The 17,245-nt window shown below is 46.3% G+C and overlaps 1 protein-coding gene across 2 annotated transcripts in view; it reads right to left on the bottom strand.

Annotated features, from left to right (window-relative positions):
• Window positions 1-16,958, bottom strand: part of ARHGEF5 (Rho guanine nucleotide exchange factor 5) — a 35,599-nt gene extending 18,641 nt beyond the window's left edge. For both annotated transcript variants that reach the window (XM_032688314.1, XM_032688312.1), the window contains exon 1: window positions 16,589-16,958. In XM_032688314.1, the coding sequence (XP_032544205.1) occupies window positions 16,589-16,654 (66 nt within the window). In that variant the 5' untranslated portion in view covers window positions 16,655-16,958. The remainder of the gene's footprint in view (window positions 1-16,588) is intronic.
• Between the last annotated feature and the right edge of the window lie 287 nt (window positions 16,959-17,245).

Genomic DNA, 17,245 nt, shown 5'->3' on the forward strand with positions numbered 1-17,245 from the left:
AGCATTAGATACACCTTAATCACAGAGACTGTCATCACAGAATCATAAAATGGCTTGGATTGGAAGGGATGTTAAGGATGATCGCTCTCCAACCCCCCTGCCATGGGCAGGGACACCTTCCACTAGACCACGTTGCTCAGAGCCCTATCCAACCTGGCCTTGGACACTTCCAGGGATGGGGCAGCCCCAGCTTCTCTGGGCAACCTGTTCCAGGGCCTCCCCACTCTCACAGGGAAGAATTTCTTCATAATAGCTAATCTAAATCTCTCCCTTTTTGGTTTAAAACCACTCCCCCTTGTCCTATCACTACTGACCCTGTAAACAGTCACTCTCGTTTGTTTTTGCAAGCCCCCTCAGGTACTGGAATGGGCTCTAAGGTCTCACCCAGAGCCTTCTCTTCTCCAGACTGAACAACCCCAACGCTTTAAAAAAAAAAAAAAATTAGGAAAAAATTGAGTTAATTCATCAGCTTTGTTCCTGCGTGTTTTTTCTCATGTAATCTTTTTGTTTATATTGAAAATACAGTCCTTCTTGCAAAACCAGGCCAAAACTGGGATGTTTCCGCAATTTGGATTTTCCCCTTCCAAGTGGTAAGTAGTTGTAAATAGTTATAATTTCAGCAAACAGTATATTTCAAAGACATATGTCCATTCAGGAAGTTCCCACAGGGCTTCCACCACATCTTACTGCTGTCAGCTGGTACTGAACTACTTGGGTGCTGCTAAACAGTCTTTTGAAACCTGTGGGAAGCTGTAGGACAGTCAGGAAGAATCTCCAGCACAGATACAAGAGGGTTTGGCAGAGCACAGATAGCAGCAGGGTCATAAACTTGTGAACAACCACCTTGTCCAAGGCAGGATCAATTTTAACGTCCCCAACAGGTACAATTAAATGTACCCCCCTCCCTTAACAAAGGTTTCACGATGGCATCAGATCACTCTTGTGCTCCAATGCTCTCAGCATTCCTGGCTACCTCACCTGAGTCTCCCCTGCTACACAACCAGAAAAGTACTACTTGTCACGCCTAACAGAGACAGTTTCCAAAAACGGATTCCCCAGGAGCAGGGAGACTGTTTAGGGTTCAGGTAGTCTTGGACACAAGCTGATGGCTAAGGAAGGTCTACTACTACTAAAGACAGGATGGCTCATAAAGGCCTGAATAGTAAGACCCTCAAACTCAAGCCCATACTCTGTGAGGGGCAGAAGTCGTCTTGCTCGCTCTGCTGATGTACACAACACTGAATATCCTCTTATGAAGCTTAAAAGCCCACTTTCCACTTCCATGGCTCTGTTGCAAGGGATTTGGACAGGTGAAAGGACAAGTTTAAAGCTGCATTTGGAGCAGTTCCATGATAATACTGGGAGACAGGGTAGAGGGAGGTGCACAGCACATCAACACTGGAAGCTGCCAAGTGAGATTTGTCTCATCATATTACTGCCAGGTGTTTTGCACACCTCAGGGAGAGCAAGAGAGAAGCTTTGGGAAGTGAAGCAAGAGAAGGAGCAGGCAAACGTTCTGCAGAGACAGTGGGGGAGGAATTAAGCATCTAGTCAGGGAAACAGTTAAGCTCCTGCTTGAAGGCTGGGTGCACCATAGCGCAAGACACAGATGTCTGGATTAAGGATTTCATGGAGATGGAAGAGGAAATAATAAAACAAGACTGACAGCACCTGCAGTCTATATACAAGAGCCCAGTAATTACCAGAAGAGAATGCCTACGGAGCTCTGCCATGTTATGCTCCTACTGCAGTCAGCTCTATCAGAGGAGGGCCCAGGAAACCCCAGAGAGCTCAAGGAGCCACAGTAAACCTTCAATCAGTATTTTCAGTAGGGCCAATGACAGACAAGCATACATGAACCTATCTAGCAACTGCCAGCTTCTACACGAGCTCTCACAGATACTTCACTGTTTCCACTTTTGGGACTTTCTGATCTTTCACAGCTCTTTTTGGATGACATGTTGAGCTTGCCATCATTCCCTCATGTGCTCTGTTTGTGAAATGAGGTGATCTGATGTGCCCTGTTGAGATAAAGTGTCCCAAGAGGGCCTGGAAACCCCGGACTTCAGCTCACAGGCATCTAACCTGTGAGTGACTCTGGGTGCACAAACCCACTGCAAGCTGGAATGACAGGAGAGCGCAGCTGGCCACATGCCAGCATGAAAACAAAGGGGCAATGCTTGGCCCTACTGCAGTCAGAAGCACAAAATTTGAGAGGGGAAGGGTGCAGAGAGTGGCCAGGTAAGCAGAACAGAAGTGAAAGCAGGAGTGAACAAAGCAATTCCTGCGATGATGCACACATCAATCCACGGCTTTCCCAGATTACAAAAGGTACCATGAATGTTGTACTTCCTTCCAGTGTGGGTTAATTCACCTGGACGGAGATGACAAACACTTCTGGTTTTAAATAGAAAGTACCTCACCTTCCCTCCCCCCTTCTCCAACAAACAAGAAAGGAGCAATAACAAGTGCTATCATGCACAGACAAGCCCTGCAACCAGCCAGGAAACAAGGCTGCACACAAGTGGAGCCCTGAGATCCTCCTCCTCCAAAACCGGGGAGGGCCGTAGCTTTCCCTCTGCCACCCTCGGCCTCCTCACGTGGTGCTGGGAGCCGCCCGGCCGCCCTCTGCCCCCACTCCCCATCCTGCTCCCCTGCCGCAGGCACCAGGGCAGCCCACACGCCCAGGCTGCTGCAAACACACTCCCAGCACAGAAAATCCTGCCCTGTGACGCCAGGATGGAACTGCTCCAGCAGCCAGGGATGCTCTGCATCCGCTGGGCAGCTGCTCAGTCCATCCCAAGCTCTTCTCCATGGATCTCCTTCATTGCCTCAAGGCAGCAGTGAGCTTCTGTCCATGAGAAGGCCATTCACAACAACCTCTGGGCAGCGTGGGCAAGGACACTGATATTAAAACAAAGGCTTTCCCAAGTAGTCCATCGTTTGGGCATATCCTTGCTGGCACAGCCACAGCTTGCTGTGGAAATGCCAATGCCAGCTTTAAGTACTGCAGCTGAGGTGGGAAAGAGCTCCATGTTGGCTCTAACACCCACCCAAAGCGCAAAAAGGCTGCCCTGAGCCTCTTCTTGCTGTTTCAGCTTAGCTTAACCATCTCCTTCATGCCGTTCATGTACACTTTAAAAGGAGTTGAAAGAGGGGAGATAGTAGGAACAAATTTTTTACTGTGAGGATGGTGAGGCATAGGAACAGGCTGCCGGGGGAGGCTGTGGATGACCCATTCCTGGAAGTGCTCAAGGCCAGGTTGGATGAGGCTCTGAGCAACCTGGTCTAGTGGGAGGTGACCCTACCCATGGCAGGGGGATTGGAACTAGGTGATACTTTAAGGTCCCTTCCAACCACTTAACATTCTATGATTCTATGAGTTGGATCACTGGGGAGCAACTCAGAGCCAGCCTGTCTCCTACAAAATCCAGAGCTCAGTGTGAGGAGAGCACCCTCTCTGCCAGGAGGCCATGCATTATTTCAGTTTGGTGAGGAACCCAGAAAAGGGGTCGGTGCAACTGCGCTGAGACAAAACTTGCCACCAGCCTGAATTTTTATTTTGACACAGCTACTCTGGCCATGTTTGGGCCAGGTTTCTCAGCTGGATGTTTCCTCCATATGAAAGATGCCCTCTGCAAAGGAACAGTCCCCAGTCTTCACGCACCACCCTGGGCTGCTCTATCACTGTACAACCCATCGAGGGAGGTGAAGGAGTGGGGTCAAAACTCTTGAGCTCAGGAAGAGATTACACAGGGCACTGGAGATAAGAATGAAGGAGGGAAATAATGTTACATGGAGTCAGCTTTGGACTGCAGAAGGACTCTGGAGAGCAGAAGGAGCTTGCTAAAGGAAAGGATGTATAGAGTAAGAAAGGCGATCTAAAAGGCATGTGCCCAAATAATGTAGAGTCTTCTACTGTAGAACCAGGAGCTGCCTCAAGTGTCTTACACAAAAAAGAACAAAACAAACCTGCCAATAGCACCCAGTCTCCTGGAAAATGCATCTGAGCTGCTACTGAAGCTTGAGGAAAGCAAATGAGACCTCCTGGTCACATCAGTGCAGTTTGCCCAAGTTTTAACACACCCAGCAGCATCTCACCAGCTTTCACTCAAGATACACTGAGCCTATTAACTATCTAATGACTCACTAATTGGGGGAAAAAAAACTAAGGATAACTTTTCTACATTTAAGTAAATTATAATATTTAATGCTAGCCAAAAAAAAAGTCAAAGAAACTCATTTTGGGTAGAACAAAATTTCACCTTGGAAATTGCTACTGAACATTTGGCAAACAGCAAGTGAAGAACGTGGCTTGGATTGCACATTGCACTTCCCAGAGATGCAATAAAAGTGACTCATTCTTAAGATAAAATGGGGTGACCTGTATAGCAAAAAACCCAGTTCACTCTAAGCAGAGCTTAAGTTTGTATTCATAGAAGTAATAAGTGAGTCTTGATATTCTGCAGTAGTCTTCTAGATATTCTGCAGACTTTCTAGTATGATAGTAAACAAGAACAGTGTACGGTTCTCACTGCTTGAGCTTGGTAGAAAGGCTATTGGCACCACTAGGTGGATAGCACAATTCCCACAGGGAAAGCAATGTACTGAGTCACTGCAAGTTGCTCCGTGCCGGTCTCTCTACAAACCCTGGGGATGGAGAGACAACTGACAGAAACATCTGGGGCACAAAAGGACTTCCCAAATAACTTTCCTACTTTTTTATGCAGTTGTGGGTGCCAGCAACATGCTGTACACATTCCTAGATGGCATGTTTGCTACAAAGTCGAGGAGTTCCCAGTTCCTCTGTGAGCAGAATGATTCAGGACCTGCATGAGAGAGACTCTCCAGTCAGAAGCAGAAATTTCACAGTCTCTCACTACACTACAGAAGCATGAGCCAGAATCCCACGCTGCTGTTTTTGAGTCTCAGATTAAAGAATGCTAATGTTTGCACCAAACCATTTTGACAGATGCAAATGCCATTAAAACATCAAAGGACTTGGAAAAGCACTTGAAAGCCTGGCCTTGCCCAGACTGCACAGTGGAACCATTGCTGAGCACAGCTGTTGTCACGTTACCTGTACCCATCCCGAGCACAGTGAACCTACAGATAACGAGGGACAATATTCAGCAAACTGAACTGGGACAAACTGTCCTCCCCTGCACAGAGGGCATCTGAAGTTACCCACCTGATTTTCTTGGCAAACACGTAATATAACCTCTTTCACAGCCAACCTTGGAAACAGTAAGATTTCTGGTAGCTGTCAGAGCCCCACAGGACAGATGATAAAGCTGCAGATGATGCAACCAAAAAAATTCCTAAAATACCCACAAAACTGCACTCGTATATCATACCATGCTGGTGACAGCACACTGTCATCAGCCATAACAGCAGCAGAACCTGTGCCATGGCTTCAATATTGTACTATTAACTGGAGAGAACAGTAAAAAAAAGAATGATGTCAGCATACCAAGAGATAGCAACAACAACAAAATCACACACACATTTGTCCTCATACGTGCCTTCAGAATGCATCTTTTCAGCCTTAGCTGAACACCCATAGTGTTTTTAATTATGACTCCAGTAATGAGGTTTTAAAAAAGTTATGCTATTTGTATCATAATCAAAAATACCTGTCAATACTGTAACAGTGATGGACCTTTGTACTGTAAACTGCAGCTAAAGTAGAGAAAAAGAAGTCCATTCAAAAAGGATGTAGGGATGTGTGTGGGGAGAACAGATTTTGGTACAACCCTCCCCTAATCCAGCTTTTCAGGGAACAAACCATTCTTTCTTGGAAATTTAATTGGTGCCCTCAGATCGAAGAAGCTACAAGCACAATGGGACAAATTCGCTATTGGAAGCAAAAAGTATTAGATATAAATAAAATGTTTTAAGCAATGTAAATGTGGGAAAGCACCAGAGGGGACCCCTTCCCTCTCCCCCGTGGAAAAATAGCTTCACACACCCAAAGCCACAGGAATTGTGTGGGTGCTGAATAGGAAGGTACTAATGCAAACACAAGGAAAACTTGTTGTTACTCACGGTCCAACACTTGCATGGCCAACTAGCATAGATTTATTGTGTACATCCCAATATTTTCTGTTTTTCATATAGTCCCTCTCCCTGGAATCATGTGGTTATGTGAGAATTTTGGCTTACAATACAGAAAAATGGATGTATGGCCTTTAAGGGGTGAGGAACAGGCTTGAAAAACTAAATATGATTCAAAAATTAGACCTCGCTGTCCAGGTTTATCTTAATTTTTAATGTTAAGCCTGAATTTGTGACTAAGGAGAGGAAGGGCAACTCCTCCCTTCCCTCTCTGCCTTATCCCTGGTTCTCAGCAGTTTGAACTGATGACAGTGCAGAGTATTTAGGCTTGATGCAGTGAGCTACATGAGCTACCAGAAACTAAAAAACTAGTAGCAAAATATACTGTGACGTAACTGGGTTAACAAAGATGAATAATTGAATTTGGCAGGCCCAATTTAGGTATTTGCAGATATTCTGCAAAGTTCATTTGTTTATGCTCCACTCTGTAAAAAAAAAAAAAAAATAGAGCTCCTTCACCTCTTTCTGCTGCTGACTGTAGAAATTATCCAACACCACCTGGAATCAGGTCTTAATAAATTTTCATTAAGTCTTGATGTGGCACTCTGAAATCCAGAACAGACTAACTTACTATGCATCCAGGTTGCTGCCATCATCTCCCTCGTGCCAGTGCACATGTGAGCCATCCCAGGGAGTTGTCTAGGCAAAAAAACAACCCAGGAGCAGAGTGACGTGAGCAGCATAAAGCTGTGACACAGGAGAAAAAAAAAATAAATAAAGGTAAACATGACAGCTCCCTTCAGTAGCTGCATATAGAATCATAGAACGGCCTGGACTGGAAGGGACATTAAAGATCACCTTGTTCCAACCCCCCTGCCATGGGCAGGGACACCTTCCACTAGACCACGTTGCTCAGAGCCCCATCCAACCTGGCCTTGGACACTTCCAGGGATGGGACATCAACAGCTTCTCTGGGCAACCTGTGCCAGGGCCTCACCACCCTCACAGGGAAGAATTTCTTCCTAATACCCAATCTAAACCTACTCTCTGTCACTTTGAAGCCATTGCCCCTTGTCCTGTCACTGCAGGCCTTTGTAAATAGTCTCTTTCCATCTTTCTTGTAGCCCCTTCAGGTACTGGAAGGGCACAATTAGGTCGCCCTGAAGCCTTTTGTTTTCTGATTGAACAATTGCAACTCTCCCAGCCTTTCCTCACACCAGAGCTGCTCCATCCCTCTGATCATCTTGGTGCCTCCTCTGGACTTGCTCCAAGAGCTCCATGTCCTTCCTGTGCTGGGGACCCTGGAGCAGATGTATAACCTGTGGCAACAACTGCAAGGAGTGGACAAGAACTGGGGGCTGGGCAACGGGTTGGTGAGCAGGGAAGCAGAAACCTGGACTTGGACCTAAGTTATGGTGAAACCACACCCAGGATTTGCAAGTAAGTCCCTGACACTCCAGCGTGGGTGTCTCTCCACATGTGACTGCCAAGCACCTCAGTCACAGGAGCAGATGCTCCCTCAGCAGCCCACACAGAACAGGAGCGGAACAGCAGAAAATTCTACACTCCTGTCCCTCTGCTGGAAACACGTCTGCTCCCCTTCCAGCTGAGAAGCAGGCACTAGGAGAAGCAGGATATTCAAATCGGATTTACAAAAATTTCCAAAGCCATTATTTTTATGGTTTAATGTTTCCTTGTCTCGTTATTGCCACTGACTCTACCATTCCCATGAACCCAAAGACAGCCTTCTCTCTTCAGCAAAGGACTGGGTCTCAGAGGATGTTCCACGGCAGACAGATGAATTAGGAGACAGCCCCTGTGAACAACTCTGAAAACAAGTAGCAACATGAAGGAGATCCTAGGGAAAGCCCTGGAAACCTCCTGAAACCCTCTGCAAAGTCTAACATGGAAACACTCCAAATGGAACGGGAGGGGAAGACATTCTTATGACCTTGTCTTTCAGAATGAGCTGTGAAAAGATCTATAAATCAGGGGTTTAAATGGTGTAACTGATATACATCAATCTTATGAAATGCTTTTTATAACTAGCTTCACCAATTACCACTACCTTATTTCAAAGTTTATAGAAGTAATTACAGCTCACAGATGTTGTAGTTAAGATTTAGCTTTAGTTTCTAATACTGTAATTAACAGAACATATTATAAATTTAAAAAAAAAAAAAGTAGAGCCCTACAGGTACAATCTTAAAAAGAATTCAGAAATTACACACAAAGATCAACAATACTGATATTCTCTATTTCAGCAATATCTCCCCTTATTTGACAATGGGCAAAAATTTTGCCCTCATACTTTCACGTGCAGTACACCTCCCAGTCTGGATTACTTTAAAGGATTGATTTTATACCAGTTTAGAAACATCATTAGCATTTCTATGATGCACTAATTACAAAATTTTTCCCATTCTAATAATTAAACGAGTTTCAACGCACAAGGAACAATTACAGATATTTTATTCCTTCCTCCCTCCATTTTCATTTTTCTGCATATGAATTAGTGGGCAAAGTGTGCTTCCCACCACCACTCTTCAAGATTTCCTAAAATAGTACTCTTTGATGGCTCCATGGCTCTTCAGATATTAGGTGAGCAATTACAATCCTGTGATTGCCCTTTGGGAGTCTTTGAAGACATCGACTCTGACTCTCCTTGACTGGCCTACGGCTTCCTTTTCCTCAACCCTGTGGCATGTAAAACCACCTCTCTCTTTCCCCTCCCAGGTCCAACCCTATCAGATGGCAACGCAGAGGAGTAAAATAAGGTTTGTGGGCCTCAAATTCACCTCGTGACTTCAGTGAGAAATTAGAACATGAGGCAACTTAACTCCTAACAGTCACTGTGACTAATAGTGGAAAACTGACCGGATACAATTTCCTTTACCTCTTTTATGGCACAAACAGCTCCAGCTAAGGAATGCAAAGTCCTCGGTGCCCTCGCGTCCACCAGCCCACGCAAGCGTGCATCCTATATTCTAATTGGACTGCTGCATACTTTAGCATCCATGAGAGACTTCCCCTGGGAAGCTACAGGCACCAGGTAAATGAAACCCAAGACTCAGCTCATTCTTTTTCCCATTACCTGCAACACGCTTTGATCAGCGGGGCATAAATAAACACATAAACATCCCATGTCTCCCAAGGTCAACAAGATGCAGTGGAGTTCCTCCAGCTCAGCCTCACGGGTGGCTCTCAGTTGTATCTTCTGACGCTGCCCAAACTCACGTGAAAAAGTTTATCAGGCTTGGCACAGTGGGCAAAGTGCTTGAAAAAAAAATCACTGGATGTAACAGCAAAGAGCACGATGTGGTGTGACCACTGTAGTTTGAGAAAGATCAGAGCACCAGAGGGGCTTGAATGGGGAAAGGTTGGGAGTGTCAGTGGACCATACCCAAGAAGGAGGGAAGAGTCAGAGCTCTCCTTTCTAGAGTCCTCTACCTAAACACTTTCCTGTCTGGAAAACGGGCCTTAAATCTTACTTCTGCCACTGATACACTCAAGGAACCCAACTTTCAGCACAAATATTATCTGCCTGTTACTGAATCCAGCACCTCTCCTCTTCCAGGTGTGCCAGGGAAGGTGAAATTACAGCTCTGCCTATAGCAGGACATACAGCATTGCTGCTTTTGGTGCACACACGGGCAACACCTCAGCACTCTGAACTTTTGGCTATTCCTGCTCTATCAGTACTAACCTTCACAGGAGGTGACAAGGATGCATCCTGCCATTTTAAGTCTTGCCTCTACCAACAGCTACAGGTTATGAGCAGTTAAACATTGGTGCAGCCACTAGAAATTTCAAGCCAGTGGGTCCACAAAGGGTAACTGTTATCATCAATAACATAATCCAGGCTGAAAAGGGAACACACATGTTAGGATATTAGGAGCTCTCCTTCCTTCAATTCCCCGCTGCAGTCATTTATTAAAAGAAGGATCTACAGAGGGTTTATATTGTAACTGCTTTTTCGGGTTTCTTAAGGCAACCAAGAACTGTGCTTTCATCCCCAGACCTTATCTACCAGAATCACCAGTTCCTAATTCTGGCAGTTTCCAGCAATTTCTGAGGGTCATCTGTGCAGCTGAGGTAATTCTAACCCCTCCTACCTCACAGCCATACTCTGAGGATTAGTCAGGGAGTGGCTGCTCAGTGTACTGAATATGCAAAGCCCTGTTATAAACTCTGTATCTGATTGCAGCCATAAGCAAAGTCTTATTTAAGCAATCCCTTCACCAACAAAAATATATCGACTGCTCACTCTGTTCCTTCCTTCTGTGTCTTTTGCCTCCAAGCGCTTCAAGATAACAAGACAGGTACTAGGATATTTGCCTTTTCTGCTGTAAAGTTGTTTACTACAAACAACAGACACCTTTTTCACACAGTAATTAGTTTTTTGGCTCATTCTGGGTCAGTGTTACTCTGGTATCAACTTGTAGTGTGGGGGTCTCACTGCTCAGTCAAAGAAAGCTCCCACCCCCATAAACTCTCACATGTCAGATATTCACAGCTGTCTTTTTTCACTGTGTCCACATTCAGGTGAGACCCTTTCTCCAATTCCATCAATTTTATGAATTTAGGACATACAGCATCAGACATTTCTTGCTTCCTCTAAGCGCAAAACTGTATCTGCTGTTCAAAACCATGGTTTTGCACATTTACCTCAACACTTCTGTATTTGTCTCCTGCATCTGTGAGTACTTTTTTCCCCTTTAAATGCACTTTGTTCCCTCTTTCAAGTGGTCACAACCAAACTTTGTACAATGCCATCTTTCAAATTAATTTTTCAAAGGCAACTTTCTAGTGAAACATAATACACTTTAGGGTAGATTTCCTTCTTGAGAGTTTTAATCATGCCAGGTTTCATCTCGCACGCAATGCAGCACATCTCACTTTTTCTTTTAAAGTCATTTTGCTATGACTATCAAGAGTTGGAGTCAATCCATTTTTCCCCTTTTACCTTCTGTTTTCAAGCCTTTGATATCACTGCTATTACACACTCAGCAGCTGAATAGGTAAAAATGATGCTGGTATGGAATGAAAGAAAAATGTCTGTGGTATATCTGATAACACTCACTGGGCAACTCAGCTGTCGTGACTTTTCTATACATGCAGACACCATTTTTAGCTGCCTTTTAAGGCCCTGACCCTCCCTTGTGACTGGTCAGAGCAAACACTACAATGACATAACTTGCATGCCTGGCCTTGCTCTTCCAGGATAAGGCACACTTCATTGCTCCAGCATACGTCCAAATTGCTCATCTCTGCACCTCTCCAAAATGAAACAGCTCAGTCTGCTCGTTGTGCAGGGGCAGGAAGACAAAGTGAACTGTAGGAGCAACATCAGAGGAAGGCTGACTTCCCAGATGGCACCGAAACGGGCAGTGTTCACCCTGTGCCTACAGGAACACACTTACAGCACATCCCCTCCTCCCAACTGTGCCCAGGGATGAGGAAGAGCGCAGTAATGTATTTCCCGTGCTTCCACACAGCACCAGTTGTTACTAAGAAATTACTGGATGACTTGAGAGGTAAACCCATCTTCCCTAGCCAGTTGCACATGTAAGAAAACACACCACAACCCATAGTTTGCTATAAAAATAGGGACAGTCCCACTTCCCTTTGCCTGTCTTTCCCCGCAGCATCCTCTCTCTGCCTCAGGGTTTGTCACAGCACAAAGTCTTAACAGGGTGGTGTGTTGCACTGCAGCATTCTCAGTGCTACCCCCACTGCCCATCCTGAGCTTCTCCTTGCCTGGAATATGCCTTTCCAGGAGAAAACATCTTTCCCAGGAGTTGGACTTCAATGATCCTTGCAGGTCCCCGTGGATCCCAGCTCAGGATATTCTATGGGGAAGGGTAGAGAAGGGAGAAAGAAGTACATCATTTTAAAAACACCCACAAGATCTATCAGCTATATTGCACCCAGACTCCAGCCTGAAATATCTCCATGTGCAAGGTGAGTCACAGAAAAAGAGGGATGCAGAGAAGCAACAAACATCGAGAAGAGTTATTTGAGCCATCTGAAATACCAACAATCAGGACTAAATCCTCACTGTTCTAAATACTGTGCACTGAGACACTGTCCCTGTCCTGCAGAGCTGGCAGCATACTCAGAACATCTCTTCTCCTATAAATCCAGCAACAGTGGGAAAACAGATACATACAGCACCTTCTCAACTTCACTATCAGCCTGGCTCACCTGTAAAACCAGACAGTGATCTCAGAGTACCTCAGAGAGGAGATGAACTCAAATGTTGCAGCCAGATTACAATTCATAGGTCTGCAGTTATCCTTGGATGCCTGCACTATGGAACACCTACAGCAGAATTTCAGCATCTAAACTCAGGCTTAGTCCATGCCAAAAGGATTTTGCCTGGAGTCCAGGCCCAGCTACAGCATCAGAGCTTTGCTAGACACGGGTACGGCCGCAGCATCCTTCCTTCTGTAAAATGGGCTGTACCAGCAAATCTTACCCATGTACTTTACCAAGTCTCCACCAGTTCCTCCTCACAGGACAGGAATCCGTAGTGAAGATATAAGGGCCCAGTTAAGATTTAGTCTATTCAAAGTCTATTTATAGGCACTTTTGATCATTACACTCACAAATTTTTGTGAGTGTAAGGCACACATACCATACAACTTACACATCCTTACTTTTTGTAGCTGCCCAGCAAGACTGCGAGCAAAGCATCTTCTTCTCCTCCCCACTAGTGGCATATGTGTTAGTTTAACACTGCTCTGGGCATCTCTTTCTATTATTGACTACAAAAGTGTAGCCACGGCAGCCACGCCGTGGCAGCTGTGAACAGGGACCATATCCAACTGGTTACAGGCCTGCTTGTATCCCAAGTGTCCCCTGATTATCCCTGGGCTCCTACAATCTGAACACATCGTGCCCTAATATGACTAAGATCTTAATCCCCTCCCCTCCAGAGGGTTGTATTTGGATTTACAAACTCTACTGCTGGATTTATCAAGCAGGAGCCATTCCTCACCTCTCCTCCAGCCACACCCTGTGCAAGGCTGCGTCTGCTCACCAGTGTCCAACTCTGCTCTGCCCATGGGTGGCACATGCAGGGGGCCACCAAGCTTGTGGATCCCACTGAGGACCACCTCAGCCTGATCCAGGTAAAGGTTTGGGAATTTTTGTGTACGATCAGTGGCAGGAACTAAATGTACTCTGAGCACCAGCGAGGCCGTGGGCAGTGGACCTCACACACTGAGGCCCCTGCCTGCAGCTGATGTTCAATTTGAGGTTACAAAGAGGTGGTTTGATGTTTAAATGTCACACACTTCTTTGTGACGATGCAAATAGGGTGTGTTTTCAGGAAGCAAATTTATGGCCAACTCTGCCTTAATGCAGTATTTTCTGAGCAGCAGGTTCATGTGTTCCTCCCATCTCAGTTCACTCCTTGTGTACTATCCAATTACAGTTTCTACAGTCACTCCTCTTCAAACTCTCCTAGCATCAGAACACCCTCTATTTTGTATATATTTACCTATGTAACTCTGTTTATCTACGTATATTTGTACACATGTCATGGTAATCACCTTCCTTCCCCCTTCTAAACTTTTCCCACTATCAAAACCAATAGTCCTCCCCTTGACCTTGCCCTGAACTTGTACTAAAGTCATGGGAATTTCTGCTTTGACTTCATCTCACTTTTAATCCAAGCCCCAAACCATGAGCTCAAAACAAGCCTCCACCACAGGCTCAGTTCCTCATCCCCTGCACTTGAAGGAATGGTGTTCAAAAGAAGAGATGGGGAACGCATTTTGTCTCAGCAAACTAATCCCACTGTGAGAGCAAGAAAGTTGGAGTCACTTGTTAATGGAAGAGACAAGATTAATGAAGCTTTCCCAAAAGGGCACCCCACCTTGCTCAGCACTGAACACCACCAAGAACCTCATATCTAGAATGCATGAATGCTTTTCTGCACTGATGAGTCCACCATAGGTACCAGTGCATCACAGACAAGGCACAGACCTTCTTTTTCCTATGTTAGATGCTCTTTCCCACACACAAAGTCAAACTGCAACACATGCTTCTTGACCAAAAACATAAATGCAGCTGACCTAAATCCAGTACTGACTAAACCCAGTTCTCCCAAGTCACGCAACAGAGTTAACCTTCACTACTGAGTAAATCAGGGCAGCTACTCTCATACATCTGCTGCAAAGGGGAGGTGAAAAAACACATTAGCTTCTATCAAGATTTAAGGTAAGGTGTGCTTGTGACGACTCCTGTATCTCAAGCCTTACTTTCACACACTCTTCAGTGCTAAAAGGAGTTCCATCCTTTGCCCTTCTCATTCCCACCCCCACACTGCCCTGTCTCTTCTGGTGGTATAGATGTATGTGTGGTCTCACAACAAACTGGAGCAGGGAACCAGCATGGATGACAGCAGGTAGTCATGACAGCTTCTTTCAACAGGAGTGCCAGATGAGAGGATTTGTGCAACCACAGCCTGTTTATCTCAGCACAAAAACGTAGGAACTAAACGTGTGTTTCCCTCTGGCATCTAATCCAGCACAGGCAGGGGGGCTGCTGTTGAAAGAGGTGGTCCCTCTCCATGTTTCTCATGCTACACTTTCGCAGCAATCCTGTCTGGCCATAAGACAACCTGATCCCACTTCCAGATCCAAAAGTCATATTTTTTATTTTGGAAGGGGGTTAATTTTCAGTTGGAGCAGGATCCCCGCGGAGCCCGGGCCGGGGCGCACGGACGGAGGGGCGGCTGCCTCGCGGGGCTGGGGACTGATTTGAGGCCTCTTGGTCACCAGATCCGGTCCAAGAGAAGCAGCAGGAATTTGCAGCCAGGACTGAGTGAGAACTGGATCGTTCCTTCAACAGTAGCCTGTTGTCATGCTGGATTACTCATCACGTGAAGGCAAACTCCAAACAATATGAGTTATTCAATCACATTTCTCTGAAGTCCTGTCCACACACTCAGCCACTGATCACCCAGACTCCACCTCCATGACTGCCTCTTCCCAAAAGGAAGAGCTGAACACAGCTAACAGGCCATCTTTCTGCTGGAACGTGTCATCCTGGCAGCAGAAGGCTCTGTAATCTGACACGAAAACTTGTAGCAAGACTTTGTGGCCGGAACAGATTGAGATAAGAAATTAGTGAGGGTAATGAGCCATTGGAATAATTTACCTGGGGAACTAGTGCAGTCTCTCGCTTGATATCTTGAAATCAAGACTGGCTACTTTTCTAGTAGAATTCTGGATTCGATGCAGTGATAACCAGCTGGGAATGTAAATACCTGCCAGGGGTCAGGTTAAGGCATCTGCCCCCAAATGGCTGATGATACAAATGTCAACTGTGTGATCATGAAGGAGAGAAATAATTCCTCTCTATACAGCCCAAGTGCCAAAACAGTAGAGCACAACTACATTTGCACTGAAGTCACTGCTAAGTACTTCATCAAAAGATTCGGCTGGAGTTCAGTGAGGAGCTGCAAAGGAATTGCAAAACTTCCCAGGCATGACTACTGAAATAAACTAGCTATGGATAATTTAGCTAAACAGTAACTAAGTAAACAACATCAAGCTGGAAAGATACCAGATGACAGAAAGCACAGTAACTCTTAGAATCAAACATCCTTGGAACAAAATGTGATTCCAATTACGAATTTGAAATCCCTTGCGGGCTGTTTCTTAAATTTTGCCTGGAATAACCACTGAGACTGAACATAATTTACATGAATACAAACTAATTAAATAAAATAGCCCACTTTAAACCAGACTCCAAAGTAGATTACATTAAAAAGAAGAAAAAAATTAGAAAAAAAATCAAAAACTATAACGTAATTTGGCTCTTTCCTGCTAGAAAGCACTTGAAACAAGTGAACTGTAAGAAAGGATAAGACTCAACAGAACAAGAGTAAGAACATCCCTCTAAAGTCAGTAAGATGAAATAAAAAAAAAAAATAGGCTGGGGGAACAGACTCGTACTGGTAAAATCTATCAGGATGCACAAGAAGTTCCCAGAGGAAGTATTCGTGTCCCACTATTTCAGACAGCAGGAACAGTGACCTCAGGCCCTGCTGTCACTAGGGCCTAGACCATATAACCCCACTGAGATCTACCCAGACCACTGGGCTGCTGTACAGGCAGGACAGAAACTGCTCCCAGCATTAACAAAGAATTAAGAAGAATTCAGATATGGTACAACTTCAACTCTGATTTACAGATACCTCCTGCTCACCCAATTCAGGCACAGTTCTGAAATCTGGGTCACCCATACATTATTCCTCCAAAACAAGCCACCTCCCCCCTGTGCAACCCTTTTAAAGGACTCTGCCCTTATCCAAGCCATCTCCAAGTCATTTAGGTTATAAGGAACTCCAGAACACCAGAGAATCAGGTCACAAAACTTCCAACAACACGTTACAGATGTGGCTTGGTCCAAGAGGAACAGGCTTCTCAAGGAGAAGCCAACAGCATCCAGTCTGCAACAAGTCAACACCAATGAGTTGAGCTCAGATCTCCTCCTCGGACCCTGTAATCCCTACCAGGTTTGATCCAGGTTTTGGCCAACATCTGGGAATACACGAAGCATCAAGCGTGAGGACAAACATGGGTGGTGGAAGCAGGACGGGTCAGGAGAGAGCCGTGGGAGCTCGGAATCCCCCGCAGCAGGTTGTTTGGGGCGCTGGGGCTGCCATCGGAGTTGCTGCGGTGGCCGGGACTGCGGGAAGGAGGCAGGAAGCGAGCAGCGGGCAGGGATCTCGCCTCGCGTTCCTCTGCCTTCCCTCCGTGACAGGCCATAAAAGTCACGAGGCGAGGAGGAAAAACAACGAAGTGTCCAGAGTTCACCCTCGCGGCTCCCGGGCCGCGGCTCCCGGCGGGAGCTGGAAAACCCAAGCGAGCACACCGTGGGATCTCGCTCCTGCGTGGGAGGCACCACCATTTCTGCGGGAAGAGGCTCGGGCTGCTTGGCAGCCGAGCCTGGGACCGGGCCTGCGCTGCGGGCCCTCCCCGCTGCCGGCGGCGGGCGGGGGGGCGGCGGGGCGGGCGCTGCCGTCGGGGCGCGGAGCCCCCGCGGAGGATGCGGGACCCCCGTGCGAAGGATGCGGACCCCGGCGCTGCCCCGGGGCGGGCGGGCAGCCGCGCCCTTGGCCGACTCTTGGCGGGCACCGGGGCTCCCGCAGCGCCCCCGCGGCGGGGGG

This window comes from Chiroxiphia lanceolata, chromosome 5 (genome assembly GCF_009829145.1).
Source record: "Chiroxiphia lanceolata isolate bChiLan1 chromosome 5, bChiLan1.pri, whole genome shotgun sequence".
Classification (NCBI taxonomy): Eukaryota; Metazoa; Chordata; class Aves; order Passeriformes; family Pipridae; genus Chiroxiphia; species Chiroxiphia lanceolata.